The sequence below is a fragment of the Prionailurus bengalensis genome, chromosome C2 (genome assembly GCF_016509475.1).
Source record: "Prionailurus bengalensis isolate Pbe53 chromosome C2, Fcat_Pben_1.1_paternal_pri, whole genome shotgun sequence".
NCBI classification, from domain to species: domain Eukaryota; kingdom Metazoa; phylum Chordata; class Mammalia; order Carnivora; family Felidae; genus Prionailurus; species Prionailurus bengalensis.
The window spans coordinates 121084809-121102747 of NC_057350.1; the positions used below are offsets into that span (position 1 = coordinate 121084809).

The 17939-nt window shown below is 39.5% G+C and overlaps 1 protein-coding gene across 4 annotated transcripts in view; it reads left to right on the forward strand.

Annotated features, from left to right (window-relative positions):
- Positions 1–17939, forward strand: part of SLC9A9 (solute carrier family 9 member A9) — a 703780-nt gene that overhangs the window by 397406 nt on the left and 288435 nt on the right. For all 4 annotated transcript variants that reach the window (XM_043595208.1, XM_043595207.1, XM_043595209.1 and 1 more), the window contains 2 exons: positions 5111–5249; positions 9654–9759. In XM_043595208.1, coding sequence (XP_043451143.1) covers positions 5111–5249; positions 9654–9759 — 245 coding nt within the window. The remainder of the gene's footprint in view (positions 1–5110; positions 5250–9653; positions 9760–17939) is intronic.

Consider the following 17939-nt stretch of genomic DNA (forward strand, 5'->3'; position numbering starts at 1 on the left):
AATTCTTGTAGCAACTTGTATGATAGTTACTACTATTATCATCCTCATTTTATAGGAAACTGAGGTGCATGTAATTTAAGTAACTTGCTCAAGGTCACACATGCAGTAAGTGGTAGAGCTGAAACTTGAACCCAGATGCCAGATTCAGTTTCTATGCTCTTAACACTACCTAAGCTTCCAGGTGAGTTCCCTGAAGAAACATCATAAAGATGGGGGAAAAAAATGGGTCATTGGAGTTGTGATCCTGTCTGTGAATCTTAAATGATACAGTGAGCAACATGATCCTTATTCATGTTGCTTTCATCAAAGGAATTTAGGATATCTCATCCATTTCAAAAATTTGTGAATAAAAGATGCTGCACACATTTATTTCTGAGAACGGATACAATATACTATCATCAAACTAGTTTTTGCTGAATAATCTGTTCCTGAACAGAATGAATCAATAACCTGGACTTATTTCCAATTTATGAGATGAATATTTAAACACCACTATGTGTTTCTGCTCATATCATTTTCAAGGATATTGGTTTCATCTAACTTAAAAATTCTTTCCAGAAATGTGGGGATTGTAGATCTATCTTCACCAGCTTGTGCTATAAACAGTGCCTCTTCAGAGTAGTGCCCCCAGAGAACAAGCACACACAGGTTAACAGAAAGTCTAATTCCTCTTCTCCTCCTCTCTCCATTCCAATATTTGCATTGGCGAATTGTCCAAGCAGCCCCCTCAGTATAGGGGAGGAAATGGTTTTCTTTTTAAGTCCAAAGGGCTGAAACTGCTGGAACATGGTATTTCTTCCTCTCTTGGGTGGAAGTTGGAATATGCTACCCAAACCCTTGTTTGTTTCCAGAATGCACCTTCTGCAGCTGTTGCTCTACAATCCATAGGCTTAGTGTTGCAGCTGAAAACCAGAGCCCAAAGAGATGCCTCCTTCACCAGGATTTAGAGCCTGGGGGAACAGCTTCCTAAAATCCTGGCAGTCAAGAGAGATGCATCCTCCCTGACTTTTCTTTACATCACTCCTCACCAGAATCCAGAGGGCCTGAAGAATGTCTACTAGGAATCCACTAGCAGTGCCACTTACCTAGGGGTGACCCAACTCAAGCTCAGTTTCCTCTCCTGTTCTTATCCTGAGACAGATCCCTGCCCAGACTGCTGAGGATGCTCCCTTCATTTTGGATCCATGGAATGAAAAGCTGTGCAACAAACATGACAGTTTCTTAGCCTCACTTCTACTGTCATTTCTTCCCCCCAGAGACCTGTCTATTCCCAGGTAAAAGTGCCTAGTTCCTTGCAACAACCTGGAAGCCCAGCATGCCAGGAGGGGAGCCTCACCCCATCTCCCTGCAGTAGGAGCTGAGGCCAGGTTCAGCCACAGCACTCTCTTCTCTGTCATTGTCAGGCTTGTGGAAGTTCTTGGCAGAATGATGATGATGATGGTGATGATGATAGTCAACATTCATTGAGTGTTTATTTCTCATGAACATAATCAGCACCCAGTGAATGGCCCTGCAATCAACAAGATAAATATACAGGATTTAAATGTACCTCATATCTTCATGCATTTCTGGGAGATAATATAATTAAATTTCCATTATACAGACTTTGAAACTGAGTCTGAGCATGATGAAATAACTTGCCCCAAACCATATAGCCAATAAGGGTCAGGCCTTTAAGGCTTAAGAGTCTCAAGTGTCATCTTCAGTTTGGGTTAATGAATCTAAAAGTACCCGCAATGTAACTATATAAAGTCATTGCTTAATAAAAACAAATCTCATAGATGATGATTCATTTCAAGACTAGCTTCTGTAAACCTGCTTCTTTCCTGTATTTCTTCTTTCTTTCCTTTCTACTTTCCAATCATTCTACCTTTATTCTGTTAGCCTTTTTTTGGCCTGCCATGTGCCAGGCACCAGTCCGTGTCCTGGGCATAGAAAGAGGAAAAAGATCCAGGCCAGGCCCAGCAAAGCTTAGGTCCAGGAGCCAAGCCTGAAAGCAGGTTCCCATGAGAAGCCCCAAGTCTTGCCATCTAATTAGATGGGGAAGAGGGTACTATTGTCCCATACAGTGCACTCTGCTCTGTCCTTGCATAAAGGAAAGGGCTGCCCATGTTCCATACAGGGATGAAATTAAATGTTCTAGTACTTGAACTTCTACTGTATTTATAGTCAGTGCAGCACTCATTCAACTATACTGATGTGATTTCATGTTTTCCTCCCAAAATCATTTTAAGGGAGAAACCAAAAAAAATCTACATTTTGAACACAATAGCTCTATGGTCTTAATTTCTCTGACTTAGGTTCTTTGCTTTATAAAAAAAAGAAGAAAAGAAAGAAAAGGAGGGATAACAATATCTGCCATGTTTACTTGGCAGGAATGCTATAGGATCAGATGAAGTTGTAATTAAGGCATAAGGGGAACAAAATGTTATGTAAACATGAGGGCTTTTGTATATTTTTAACGTGAAATTTAAAGCTGAGTGACACCATCTACCTATCTGTCCCTCTCCGTAGGTGCCCACGTACATGGTCCCTGTGTTCCAGCCATAACTATACGGTTCTGCTTTGAAATGCCCTCATCTCATCTTCCTTCCTGCCTTTGCTTACACTTTTTCTTTGGCCTCAAGTGCCCTCTTCCCATCACTGTCTGTTGACTTGCTTCCTTGATCAAATGCCATCTCCTCTAATCTGAAATAGTGACTCTTGCCTCATCTGCACCATTAAATGTTGTGTGTCTCTCACAAAATCACACTTAGCACCATGACTAGAGTCAAGGTCATCTACATCTTAGCCTCTCTGCCTCCATATATATGCCTTGTATATCTTCAATAAAATGTTTTTTGACTCAAATTCTGCTTCTCTTCTCTATGCCCTTTCCTTCCTGTCCCCTGACACCCTGCACCTAATGCACCACCTGGCATTTAGTAGGTACCCAATGTATACATCCTGTGGAGCTTTAGGGGTAGCAAATTCAACATACAAGTCTTCATAAGTCAAGGGGAGTTAGCCTTTACCTTTAAGTTAAATCAAACATCACAAGGAAGTATATGAAATTTGCCTGTACTGGGTGGAGCATCAGGGCCCAGGAAGATAATGTCTCCCAAAATGCAGACTGAGAACAGTGGGGTTACCCAGATGATTTTAGGTGACACAAAGGTGAACTTTTTATCAAATGTAATAGTTACATAATCTCGTATATAGTAAGAAGAGATAAAATTAGCACATCAAACCTATGACTTCGTAAACATTCTTTAATAAATGCTCTTGCATGTGAATAAAAATGAGTTGATTTAAAGAAAAACATTACATAAATAATGGTAGAAGATATGGCCAAAAGATGTGATGATGGTGCTCCAGGGTTAGGAAGCATAAGGACAGACAAATACTTTTAGGAGTGCAGAGCTGGAGATGAGGGTGAAGAGGTACCTGTTTATGGACCAGGTCTATTGGTAGCCCCAGGAATTAACAGAATTATTTACACAACTGTATTACTATGCAAAGCTCTTTGTTGAAAGGGCAGAATGCAAATAGAATGTTTTCTCATCACTATTGTTCCTTCGTTGGAATGAAGAAATATGGTGAATGTCAACTCACACGTCAAGCTTTGCAGCATTGGCCACCAAGTTTCATAATGGTCATGGGGTTTTACACCCATTCTCTAGACTGTCAGATACAAAGGACCTTAATATGGGTTTGCTTTTCCATTTTTTTTTCCTGCAAAGCACAACACTTTACAAAAAGAAAACACATCAAAGGCAATCCTTTTCTTGCATACATTTCAGGGTTCCATTTGAGATCCACATTCATCTTCCTTATCCAATTACATGATCAAAGTAGAAGTGTTTGGCCTACTTTAATGCTTTAAAGACGTCCAGGGAAAAAAGTAAGAACATTTAAAACTACCTTTTTTAAGCCACACATCTTCCTGTAGAAGAAATGGAATCCATTCCACCCTCCCCACACACCTCCCACCCCCCACCCCCACTTAGCTAGTCTCTAGATACAAAAAGTCAAATCAGAAAGTTAACATGTTCTAATTATCCAAACCATAAAGCGTCAGTTACATCTCTGTAAAATCCAATCTAATCTCAAGTCAGCATGTCTAGTGTACTTTTTGCTTTCTACACTGCTACAAAATCCCTAACAGTACCTTTTGCAAAACTCTTGATTTTCCTGCTTAAAGACCTCATAATTAAAATAAAAACTGTAAAAAAAAATCCCTGAAATACTACTTTATTTGTCTCCCCAAAACTGGTTCTAGCATGTCTGTTCATTTTAATGCTACAATACAGAGTTCATATTTCCTAAAATAGGATGCACCTTGTCCTTCATATTAACACTCTGGGATTTGAGGCCCTGGTTAAAAAAAAATAGCAAATGCAGCGTCCTCAAAAATATTTAAGTGAGCAGACTGCCTATTGGCGGATTGATTTTTCTCTATGGAAATAAATCTGTCGGCAGCCACCAGAATTGGGGTCTAAAAGATGACCTCGGGCAGCTGCTGCCATTTGTTTCAGTGGGAAAATGAGGGTTTTGTCTCTCCCCAGGGGTTAATACTGTGATGCTCTACGCATCGTCTGGGCTCTGTTTCTGAAGGGTTACACTGGAGAGGAGGAATGCTTTGTGGTTTATGACAAGATCACAGCAGAATATTTTGTGCACGCTGTGATTTGTATTGCCCATTTGTGCACAGGCCATAAAAGTGCACTTTTTATCAGGAGCATTTGTGAATATATAACAGCACTGAAGACATATGGCCACTAAATAATTCACAGTTATCTATCTCCTCAGCAGATTCCTTATACACCTACCATGTTTTAATGCCTAGTTTGCTCAAAAACAATATTCTTTATGACCCTTCCAATATAAAAATGTTTACTGACTGGCAACAATATATTGATACCATGGGATTGGGCTGTAAGGAAAAGGAAAGCTTTCTACTTTCTCCACCTCTCCCTGTTCTCATTTGTTTCTTCTGAACTCTTCCAGCCATCACCGAACCTCACAGAAGAAGGTGCCCTCCTCAAATGTGGGTGATAACTTCTGACTTCTGGTATTTGGGCTATAAGAGGGAAGTCACTGACTAACCTTCACCCTCTTTTCTTTTCAGTTCTATATCCATTTACAGTCCCAAGGAGAATCCAAATGCGTTTGATGCTGCAGCATTCTTCCAGTCCGTGGGGAATTTCCTGGGGATCTTCGCTGGCTCGTTTGCAATGGGGTCTGCATATGCTGTTGTCACAGCACTGATATCCTTTGTGTGTGTGTGTGCATAGCTGGGGACTGTTAAGAGCTGTCAGTGTCCCTGGAATGTTTCTGAGGATGGACAATCTCTAGGCTATGAATGGCTAGATAGTCTAGTTCAAGTGTGATACAATTCCACTGGGGCCATCTTAGTTCTGAGTCATCCTTGAGGCACAGTTTGATACCAGCAGTACAGAGGCCCAGGCTCTTTTCTTGTCCAAGGCCTGTTCTAGCACCGCTGATACTGTCTGCCCCTAGGATAGCAACAGTCCTAAAAAACTGCCACCTAGGAAAATAGTTGGACATGATCTGGATTGGCTCCATTAGGGCCAAGAGAAAGAGCTGAAAATTCGAAGTCAAGAACAAGACAGGATTGACCAGGGGTGATTAACTGGGTATCTTCTTCTTCCTTTTCAAACTTCTGTCAATCAGTAGATCACAAGGCTGGCCAAGGCAAAGATCACTGTATATTTAAAGAAGCATTTCTGGCTATTTTACAGAAGAAGACCTGCAAGGAAGGCAGCAATGACATGTTTGCCATATATGGGCAATTGTGTCATGTCTCATTCCCTCTTATGCAGTAGTAGGGTAGGAGAATGGGCAGAGTTCCTAGAGGACTTGAGCCAGAGATTGAAGCTGGTCTAGTGAGAGGTTCAGTCAGAGCAGTTGGATGGGACAAAAGTAAGTTAGAGTTGAGGAAGAAAGCCAGAAAGCTGATGTCAAGTATGAGGGCCTAGCAGAAGCCATCCAAAGAGGCAGGACAAAGGATCAAAGACCAAAGATGTTGGGGAAAAGAGAAAGAAGAAGGGTGCAAGAAGGGTCAAGTCTCTAGCAAAGAAAGCAAAATGTTAGGTTCTTTTTTGTGGGGACTGACCCAGAGCAGAGTTTCACTGAGCAGCTGCTAAAAGGTTAGGTCCTACTAAGGGTTTCTAACATGAGTCAGAAGATGAATAAAATACGGACTCTACCTTCAATTAGTAACAAACTTGGAAGGACAAGGGCTGCAATAAGAGTTGTTTAGAAGGTGAGTTGCAAAGCCACAGCCAACTTATTAGGATGCTAAAAATACAGATGTGGATGGGTCCATTGTTTCTTGAATAGTCCAAAAGACTCTTGGCCAACCTTATAATTCTGAAAAATAATTTTAAAAGCAGTATTTACATGCAGATAGCAGTGTAGGCTGAGCCTGAAATATAGGTAGGATATAAACAAGGCTATGTGATAAGTGATTCAGGAGAAAACCAGCATTCATTAAGGTATGGGGATGGGGCTAATGTGGTACATGCAGATGTGCCTGAGAGGACCACAGGGCTCAGGCTGGTGAGCAGTGGAAGATGATACATAAATGGGTTGGAATCACCTTGAAGTATCTTGGAGTATTATTCAGAGAAATCTGAGTTTCATTCTATAGTCTACAGTTAGCTACTGAAGGTTTCTGCTCAGGAGAGTGATGTATTGAAAGTCCCATTTTTAAACAATAAGTAAGAAACAGGTTCACAGGACAAATCAGAAAAAGAAGATTAGAATCATCAAGAAGGAGACTAATGTTTAAAAGAATCTCTAGGATTTAATGATTGGAAGAGGAGAGACTCAAAGGCCACTCCCAAGTTTTATCCCAGAAATCCTAGAGAGTATCAATTCCATTGACAAAGAAATAAAGTAACTCAGAAAAAGTAGGGCTGATTCCTAATAAAAATAATGGTAATAATCTAATGATTAATATCAGTACTTATGATATGTAAAGCCTTTATTTGTTTTACACACTGTACCTCCTTTACCCTGACAATGATGATATCATGCAGATATTTTAATTTTATTGGACACTGAAGCTTAGAAAGGTCAAGGTAATACCCAGTGTCCTGCTGCTTGTAAGAATTGGAGCCAAAATTCAAACCCAAGATTGAAACCAAGAGACAGACCCAGAGACAGACCATGCTCTTTATCACTAATCCCTATTGCCTCTTGATTATTAAGTGGAATTATGATGGAGGCCACATGTTGTTTTGAATAAGTAATGGCAATGGTGATAGCAACATTTAATGAATGTCTAGCATGTGCCAAGGACTTTATATATATATATCTCTTCATTTGAATTAACCCTGTAAGATAGGCTGTTATTATCCTCATTTTACACATGAGGAAACTGAGGCTCAAGGAGGTTAAGTAGCTCCTCTGGGTCACATATCATTAATAGTGGACACAATTATTATTATTATTATTATTATTATTATTGTAACATTTGTTGAGAACTTTACCATTTGCCAGCCATTGTCATTAGCATTTTGCTAATGGATGTTCTCATATAGCTTTTATAATAACACTGGGAAGGAGATACAGTTATTATCTCAATTTTACAGCTAAAGAAACTGACACATAAAGGTTAAACAACTTGTCTGAAGCTAGGAGATTTCAGGGCCAGGATTTAAACCCATGTCTTTTGGCTCCAGAGCCTGCCCTAGGTGGAAGAGCTGAAATTGGAACTCTTCTCCACCTGGCATGAAAGCAATGTATGGACACATAAGTAAATAAGGTGGTAAGGGAAGGGAAAAAATTCCTGGAGTTTGGAAGTCTTCCATGAGATTGGATCAGATCTGGAAAAAATGGTGGAGAGATGGAAGGGACAGGGGCTCAGTCTCAGTGGGAGAATCTGTCACGCAGCATCAATGGCCTTGCCTCTCACAAATTCAGGCTGCAGAGGAGACAGGTGTGCAACCATCCCCTCCATCATCATAACCTTGATACATTGTCCATAATGAGGCAATGCTCCTCAGGGCACAGGTCCCTGGGCTTTATGCAAGCTGGGGTCTTGACCCAGAACTGAATTACTTTCTGGACAAGGTTGAAAGAGAAGAATGTCCTATGTCCATTTGATATACCGTTACTCAAAGTGGCCTAAGCCTTCTCTACAATAACGTAAAAGAGGGAATTCAGAAGAACAAACTCCATTAAAAACAAAGCCTGCCCTCCAAGTCACAAGAAGGATTGCTGGAAAAGGGTCCAGCCCATGTTTTCTTCCAGATAAAGAATTGCTCCTAGGTGTTTACTGAATCTGATTCCAGGAAAGATGTTTTACAGAATGAATTAATTTAAATCACACTAATAGAAAAATTTATATATTCCTTGTTGCATACCAAGCACTCTTAACACATAATGACTGGTTTATATACCTAGGAGGTAGGTTACATGATTATCCCCATTTTCAGACAGGGAAACCAAGATACAAAATGGCTATGGAGCATGGCGAAGAAGCTGATACAGTGAAGTGGAGTTGGCTTCCAGAGGCTACACTCCCAACCATGGTGTTATTTTGCTTATCCTTGGCATTTTGTGCTTTCTAAAACTTTGCAAAAACGTTTTAAATATTCATCTCATTTTACTCTGCACACTTGGTGCAGATAATTCACATAGGATAGAAATGAGGCTCAGAGAGGTTAACATATTGCTCAGAAATCACACAGCCAGCAACTAGCAAAGCCAAGACTCAGACCTTGATCTTCTGCCCCAGGGGTCATGCTTTTCACTTCCCTGCCCTACTGCTAAACATCTCTTAATGTGGAATCTCTTTAGATTTTTTTTTTCTTGAAGCATAAAAATGCCACATAACATATCCTTATTTGTGAGGGCTCTTTTTTTTTTTTTTTTTTTTTTTGCCTAACTGTAGGCATAGTTGCGATGTGACCCTTTTCCATCGATCACCTATTCCTAATCATCTTCCTATAATCCCTTCCCTGCATGATTTGGGTCACTATGCCTTTGCTCTATATGTAATTTATAGGCTATTTATTGACCAAGTGTCATCTCAGCCAGAATGAACCATCGCCTGCCAAAGGGCTTCTTGCCTGACCTAGAAATGATATACTTTTTCCCCTAGCCTACTTATACTAAGATGGCATGGGTATCTTCCCTATCACTGAATGTGAATGTTGCTCTGATCCTATTTCCATCCCCAGGAGAGGAGTCTTTAAGGTGATCTGTCCACGGCTTATGGCTCTCCAGGGAGCAGTGACCTCCTTTGGTGCTGACATATTTGAAGCACCTCACCCTGCTTTACTCTCCATGGCTTTGTTTTGCCTCATCTGCTGCAGGCTCCCAAGAGGCACACCGCAAGGACCAAGGCCAAATTCAGGAGGTTTTGTACCCACAGTTAGGTGATTTTATCTTCTTAGTAAGACACCTTTTTTTAAATTGGAACACAGGTTTACATTTTTACTGGAGTGTTCAGCCCCCAGTGAGGCATGAAACTCATGCTGGCCTTCAAAGCAGTCCCAGTGAGACCTACAGCCTCCCAGTCAGGTCTGAAAATCAGTGCTCTTCTTCGAAACCAATCACAACAAGATTAGTTTTCCTCAGCCAAGGAGGAGATTTCGCTTTCAAAGCATTTGTTGTTTCCCTTAACGTGTCTTTGTCACTTGACCAAATTTACCAAGCTGTGTGAGTTCCCTATGCTGGAAACAGGCCTGTTTTTCCTCCTGTCTTGGAGCGCCTTCCTGTCTGCTGAGGCTGCCGGCCTGACAGGTCAGTGGTGCATTCTGCACAGCAAATTGGATGCGTGATATGTGTATGTGCTCCCATGCGTATGCCTGCCTGACCCAGCAGGAGGTGCAATGGACTCTCTCCAAGATGGGTTTGTGTCTGAATCAGCCTTTGCTCGGTACCCTGGGGGAGGGGGGAGGATAATAACTCATCCATTTTGTATGCAAAAACTTAACGGAAAGCCTCCAAAATGCTATTTCCTCTTCTCTGTCACTGGTCAGGAGGGTATGTTAAAATCTACAAATGACTGATTTATAGAGGTGATGGACGACTTTACAAATGGAAGTCTACTCACAACGTGAAGGGGTGCACAAGTGCTTTATAGAAAAGGGTGGTGGTTTTCCATTGGCTGCTAACAGCAAGTAGGCAGTAGAGGCAGCCGGCCCAGGGCGTGCACATTTCCACCCACACCAGTGTTGAGAATCTTTGCATACAGAAAACAAAGAGCTAACGTGGCGGTTCTACAATTTAATATCTCTTACCATAGAAAGTTTATATATAGAATCCTCTGAGGCAGAGCAGTTAATAGAGAAAGGGGCAGTCCATAATGTCCCAAGGGCCATGGATCCTGTGATCTGGATTCGGCAATTAGATTGCCTTTCTGCAACAGCAAGGATTTGCGCTTGGATAGCTGCAACGATTGGGTGCCTTTCCGTGTAGAAGAATCACTGTGGCTCTGAGCAAAATGTCAAAGCTGTTTCTCTCCTTTGGCCTAGTTCCCTGCTTCTCCCAGGTTTCAGCCCTTGATCCCTTGCTGTTCCCTACTGTTGTCATCTTAATTGACATTCAAATGGTGAGATTCTTCACCCCACTCCAAGTATTCACTGGTAACAAGGTATGCCTCTCTGACTATTTGCATTTTATTAGGTGGTACTTTAAGTCTAAATAATAATAAAAGTTGACATATACTGAAGGTGTACCATGAGCCAAGTGCTAGCTAACCGCCTTTCATGCACATCCTTGCTCATTCACAGGACTCAAAGTTAGGGCCTACACCCAGGCCACTCAGCCAACAGTAAGTGATGGAGCTGAGATTTAAAACTAGGAGATTTGATTCCACAGTTAGGCTCTTGGGCATGAAGCGTTGCTATCTTGAATGAAATTCCATCTGTGGAATATCAGGCAAGCCCTCATGAGAAGGAAGATATTTGGTGTCTCAGGAGCCTGCCTGGTCCACTTGGTCATAGATTGGTTTTGGCTCTCCTGTGAAATGCATGGCACATCTTTCTTGTAATGATAACCTGTTGTTCTGGACAGCTGACCCAACTTACTGCAGAGTCACAGGGGCCAAGCTATTCCCCACAACTTTGAAGGTGTCTGTTGCTGATGCAGATAGCCACCCTGCCAGTTCTTAGGGTAGTGTATACCAAGGCTACATTACCAGAGTCCACCCTACCGGCCCTTATATCCAAATCATCACAACACAATGTTATGTTAGTGCTTTCCACTGTTGGTAGGGAGGTTGCTAAAGAGCTTATTCATTCCAGAGAAAAAGATCAATTGTGTCCCTTAAAATAATGAAGGTAAAAAATTTACATCAGCCATTCAAAATAATTCTGGTTCCCTTTTCTCCAGATTCTATGCCCTTTTCACTACTCAACATGTTGTAAAAGGTAAGCAAGGTTAACAATAAGAATACATATTTGACCTTCTAGAAAGGTAAAGAAATCTCTTAACTCACCTGCTATTTTGAAGTCTACTTTTGAACATTGTAATAAACACACACACCAATACCTAAAAATTGTTTGTTTTTATGTGTGAAAATTGTCTTTCTAGTTTCTGATCCATTTCAGCAAGATCTTGTTCTAGTAACTACTTAAAAGATTATAGTCCTTGTACAGATTGCTGGTTTACCTGTCCGTTTCTCTTTTGCCACCCTTTTCTACCTAATATCCTTATTGGATGCCACACAGACCACCTCATGGGATGGGTGAATGTATGTGTGGGCCATGGTAGTGGAAAGACCCAAATGTCCACAGCTGCACCCAAGAACACACTCACGTCAGAGAAGTACTCCAGATTAAGCAATGTGCCTAACAAATATTTGATAGAAACCAAACTCTAGGTGTAAGCATTTTCTACTGCCAATACCAAGCCCGGTTAGTCTAAATTACTAATGTGTCTGTCTGTCTGTTTGTTTGTTTGTTTGTTTGTTTATTATTTAATCCTTGCCTATTTCCAGATTGGATTTGAGACAGTTCATAACATGAGCCATGCATATCATAGGACCATTTAGTTGAGAGTAAATACTCAAGTGCTTTGGGATAGAGTTTTTCTGCAAAATTAGACAGCTGTTCATTGCTGTGGTTTGGCAATAAATAATAACTCTGGGCTTTCTGGCAGCCAAAGCCAAAAGGGAAAGATGATGAGTTATACAGGAATAATACAACATTATAAAAGGAAATCATACTTATTTGTAAAAATGGGCAAACTTTTTTCCAGTACTAAAATTTTAGGAGAATTTATCACATGTATCCCTGTATAAGGGACCTATGAACACCACAGGGGACAATATTTTTAATAATAGTTTAGGGAAGATGAACATGTATTCTTGATGTAGTAATTTCTCAGATCAACTTCAAAGAAAATCTGAGAGTGGCATCAAATTATAATTATCTAAGGGTGGGCACCGGGTGGCTCAATCAGTTAGGTGTCTGACTTTGGCTCAGGTCATGATCTCATAGTTCGTGAGTTCGAGCCCACTCCAGGCTCTGTGCTGACAGCTTGGAGCCTGAAGCCTGCTTCAGATTCTGTGTCTCCTTCTCTCTCTACCTCTCCCCTGCTCATGCTTTGTCTCTCTCTCTCTCTCTCTCTCTCTCTCTCTCTCTCTCTCTCTCTCAAAAATAAATAAACATTAAAATAATAATAATAAAAACATAATTATCTAATGTTATTTCTGGTAATGATACAATCCTTTTAGTTCTAATCCACAAGTAAACTAAGATATTGCAAAGCTAAAATCTAGAAAACTTTCTAAAAAGTGTATAACAAATGAATATGTGACAACAAATATAAGGAACTAAGTGGAATAAGCTATTATAAACAGTTGATGAGTAACCATGGAGGTAACCAGCAATCCTGGGGCCTTGTCTGCATTCATGAACAACCCATCATGTAGGTCCTAGGGATGGTGCTTACATGCACTGGTTTCTCAGCAGAATACCCCCAACCCTGACATTTCAAAGTGGTGCTCCAGGATGCCCACCAAGTGAGCAGGGTGCTAGGCTTGTCATCCCTACACTATCCCTTTTATTGGTTCCATCAATTGGGTTTTCACATAAGATTTCATTTGAAAAACGGATTTCTGTTACTTTAAACAAAGTATGTCTGTTTTTCTACCAAATTAATACATAAACATTATAGAAAATTTAGAAAGTATAGATTCACAGAAGGACATGATATTTGAATTACCTGTTTTCTTACTCAATAACTATTGTTAATATACATCTAATTATATGCATCTAATTATATGCATATACATACATTTAATTAAATATATACATTCATGCAGAATATAATTATAGTTTTTAAGTTTGAAGTAACTTGCTTTTTACACTCAAGAATTTATAGTGACTATTTTTCATGATATTCTTCTCTATTATTTAATGGATGCTTAATAGGATATCCTATCAACTTGCCATAATTATTCTCCCCTCCTTTTGATTGTTTATACTTTTCAGTATTATACATATGATTGCCATGATCATCCTTATAGACTGATGTATTCATTTCTATTACTGGGTTAAAAGGAAGGCCAAAATCTTAATATCTTGGAAAAATTCATCCAAATTATCTTCCAGAAAATTTGTAACCCTTTATACTTCCACAAACAATGAAAGAGACCTCATTTACTTACATCTTTACCATACGAAATCTTACCCATCCTTGCTAATTTGATAATCAGCCTCCATTTCATTGTGATTTACATTTATTATATTTGTACCAAAGAAAGCATTTTAGTTTCATGTCATGGGCAATTTATATTTCTCCTTTGGTGAACTACCTATTTCTGCCCTTAGTCCTTTTTCCTACTGAGATGCTTATGGTTGTCACATTGAATTTTAGAAGCTTTTTATTTCTTTAAAAAATTAACCTTTTGACTGTCACATAAGCTATAAATATTCTCCAATCTGTGGTTTTATCTTTTAAATATGTTATATTTTGTTTGCTTAGTAAAGGAAAAAGATAGTATGGACATTTTTAAGTTTATATGGTTAATTTTATCTCCTCCTTAGAAAGCCTAAGATTTTATTAATTTTTGCATGGAAAGCCCAAGTGTTTACTAATGATAATATGTACTTTCTTTTAATAATTTTATTTTTGCATTGGAATCCAACTGAAATTTGTTTTGATATGTAGTACAGGATATAGTAGGGACTTGATCATCTTCCTAGAAGGTTATCCATTCACCCTAACACCCTTCAAATGTAACCTATGTATTTATGATATAGTGTCCATGTCTGTAGGTACATAAATGTGTATGCAGGTTCTGGGCTTTCTATTGTACCACTGAGATTTTGGTCTTCACTGTTTTGATAATTTCAGGGGTGCCTGGGTGACTCAGTCAGGTAAGCGTCCAACTCTAGATCTTGGCTCAGGTTATTATCTCACAGTTTGTGAGTTCAAGCCCTGAATTGGGCTCTGTGCTGATGGCCTGAAGCCTGCTTGGGATTTTGTGTCTCCTTCTCTCTGCCCCTCCCCCAGTGGTGCAAGCTGTCTCTCTCTCTCTCTCTCTCTCTCTCGCACGTGCATGCTCTCTCAAAATAAACGTAAAAACAGAAACTTAAAAAATGTACCCTTTACAGCTTCATTGTTCATTTTACTATCTAGTAGCTCCATCCCTCACCCCCTTTCCTCATTTCCGAGAGCTTCTTTGCTATACTCACATCTTTATTATTCCAGATGGACTTGAAAGTAACTGTTAAGTTTCAAGCAGAAAATAACTTTGGGACTATGATTGTGGTTGCATTAAATTTTTAGATTAATTTGAGAAGTGGTCTTTTTACAATGCTGAGTCTTCCCACCAAGGAATATGTTACGTCTCTCCATTTATTCAAGTCATCTTTTATGATCCTTAGTAAATTTTTATAGTTGTCGTCACACTCCAACTACAAATTTCTTCTTAAGTACTTTTTAAACTATCTTATATTGGAGGGTATGCGGATGAATCAAAACTTCTTCCGTTATGGTTTTTAACTGGCTACTGTTTGTTTATGTGCATCTAGACTTCACTAGGCTATTCAATCTATTCCCTGTAGTTCTGAAATCTAGAACTAGAGCTGATGGGTAGAATTAGGATTGATAGGCCAAAGTTACATCAGACTGTCAGATCTGTGAGGGCTGTATTAGCACCAAGAGTATGACTGAAGCCTTCTGGGCACTCACTATCTTTTCAGCAATTGAATGAATGATTTTAGCTCAACAAGAGGAAAAATTTCCAAAATCTGAATAACAGATTGCTTTATAAGGTAATGAGTGACCTGTGCCTGATAACATTCTTAAAGATTGTATATGTCCACTGGTCAGTATATTCCAGAGCAGATTTATACATCAACTAAAGAATATATCAGAAATCACACTAATCAGAAATTTCATTTGCTTCACTGTTAAGTTAAAATACAGATATATAGACCTGAGGAAACAAGAGCCTAGTTGAGAGGAATATAATAGACATACATTGATTTGGGCTACCATCACCCATTCTCCTCTTCACTGGTAATAGCATCCTGTTGTTGCTTAGAAAACTACCCCTCCTTCATCAGATACCATCTTGTTGATCAAAGTGTCCCAGCCTCCCCTGCCAAAGAGAATAGGGACACCTGAAGCAAGGTCAATCAGACACTCTTTGCCTAGGATGTGATCCTTTAAGGGAGATAGAAGGATGTATGATTGTTGGCACCTGTTCTTTCCAACAGCAAAGCCCTGTTGAAACCCCCTATTTATTCCTGACAAAGATTCCTGGGGCTGCCTTTGTACATTTTTTCTCAGAGCTATCACTCTTCCCTCCAATAAATTCTTTTCTGATGACAGTAGCCAGAATCAGTGTTTATTGCTTGCAAACAAAGAGACCTAAATGGTACAAGGGAAGGAATTATCCATGATGTATTTCCACAAAAGAAACTGAATAACTTGGTGACAGATCAGAAGGGAAAGAGGCTCAAAGACAGTGCAGCCTCTAGGCTAGGACACTTGGGACCCTCTTATGCCAGATGCACAGTCATAGGCAAACAAAAAGGATCAAGCTTTTAAAGACAGTTTGCACAGTGTTCATTATCATTTTCGATTCAGCTTCTTATAAGATTCATTATGAACACTCCAGTGTGAGGGGAGCTTGCTCATTACCACATCTTCTGCTTTCACTTTCAGTTGTTACTAATTTGATGATGATCATTTGATTTATTTTGATTATCTTTTACTTCAAGGGCCACATTTGCAGCCGCCTCATCTCAGTCACTTGGAAATTGCACCTGCAAATGTTCAATAGTCATATAGAAGAACTTAGTTTTATAGAAACAAGTGGCTTTTAGACATGCAAATGAATGTTCTGATTTCTATTAGCCAGAAGTTTGGTTCTCTGCTGTTGGAAATATACAAGTGTAGTTTGAGAAAACTTTTATTTGGGAAGACTGGGCAAAATGTCAAATGCAAGGAAGAAGTCTTTCTAGAGGATGAGAGTATGTAGATAGAAATGGACTTTAGGGAGTTCTTTCAAGCCAGGAGAACATAGAAAGAAGAGAATGTATATGGATGTGCCCATTCAACTTACAAAATCAGCCACTTAGGGATATGTCTCTGGTTTCTGGCTCTTTGGCTCACTTGCTGAGGGATTAGGATAAGTCATCCTATCCACTGGTATCTCAATTTTCTTTACTGCTAAGGTAAAAGGATTTTATTATTTTGTAATGGAAAGACATTGTACAGGTACAAAATGTGGCTTTTGAGTAAATACATGACCCCAAGGTGTTCTCTCTATGAGGTACCCGATACACATGCATACCTAATTTCTGATCAGGTAGAATTTTTCTTGTGCAGAGTTCTATTTTCTAAAAGTCATTAGGTTACTGAGCCATTATTTTAAATTGAATATTGAAAATAATTTGGCAGTATTATTTATAGCATAATCTCTAATGGAATTGAATCCTGTGATAGAAGCTCCTTTTCAGTTTATAAAGATAACCAAAAAGCATAGCTGGACAGGTTGTTTGAGAATTCATTTTTATAATCTGTTTCCCAGCTGAGGCTTTGGGGGTCAGGTTTTTGCCAGAAGCAAACTTACAGGGACTGTCATTAAACACACGAAGAGTATGATTTCTAATGGCAACATTGACACCATGTCTAATGATTTCTCTGCTTCCGGGCACTGCTGTAATAAAAGCAGGTTCCATTTTTAGATTCCTAAGGCATATTTTATATCCACTGAAGGCAAAGGAGGGGGAGGAAGGCCACTGGCACACCTCATTTTCTCATACAAAAAGTTAAACGGTATAGTTTGCTGTTTACTCACCTTAGAATCATCTCCATCTACCAAAAAAAAAAAAAAAACCATGTAAAAATCTGAAAGAAAAAAAAAAACAACTCCTGATTACTAAGTAATGCTATTGGGCTTTGCAGTCTGATTCTAGAGAGTAAGAAACTCTGAAAAACTTTTTAAATGTAGAAGGGTGAAAACGAATGATGCTCTGGCACGTTTACGAAGGAATTAACCAGGATGTCTGAAGGCAGCACTCAACACACAAAAACATCAGGCACAACATAAACAGTTAATTCATCTCAAGCCCATCACCCAGTCTTGTTCTCTTGTTGGTCTCAAATGACAAGGGCCTAATTACATCGTCATGATAAGGAAAAGTTGAAGCTTGGAAGCTAAGGTTCTGCTTATCTGTCAGGTCAGTTCTTGAAAGGCTTTTATAGGGTAAGTAGTCAGGAAAAGGAGAACTTGGGAAAGTCTTTCTCATTTACAATAGACAAGGAAGAAAGATTACCAAATGAAGCGACTGTTACTGGACATGTTGAGACTTTACTTGATCTAAGTAAGTTGGCTCGTTACTTCTTACCTCCATCCTCTCTCAGCTTGGCAAAAATTTGTCTGAAACTCTTAAGAAGGCTTTAGCTTAGAGGTGGATGTGTTCCATTTGGCTTGCCAGTGATGCATTGCATGAATT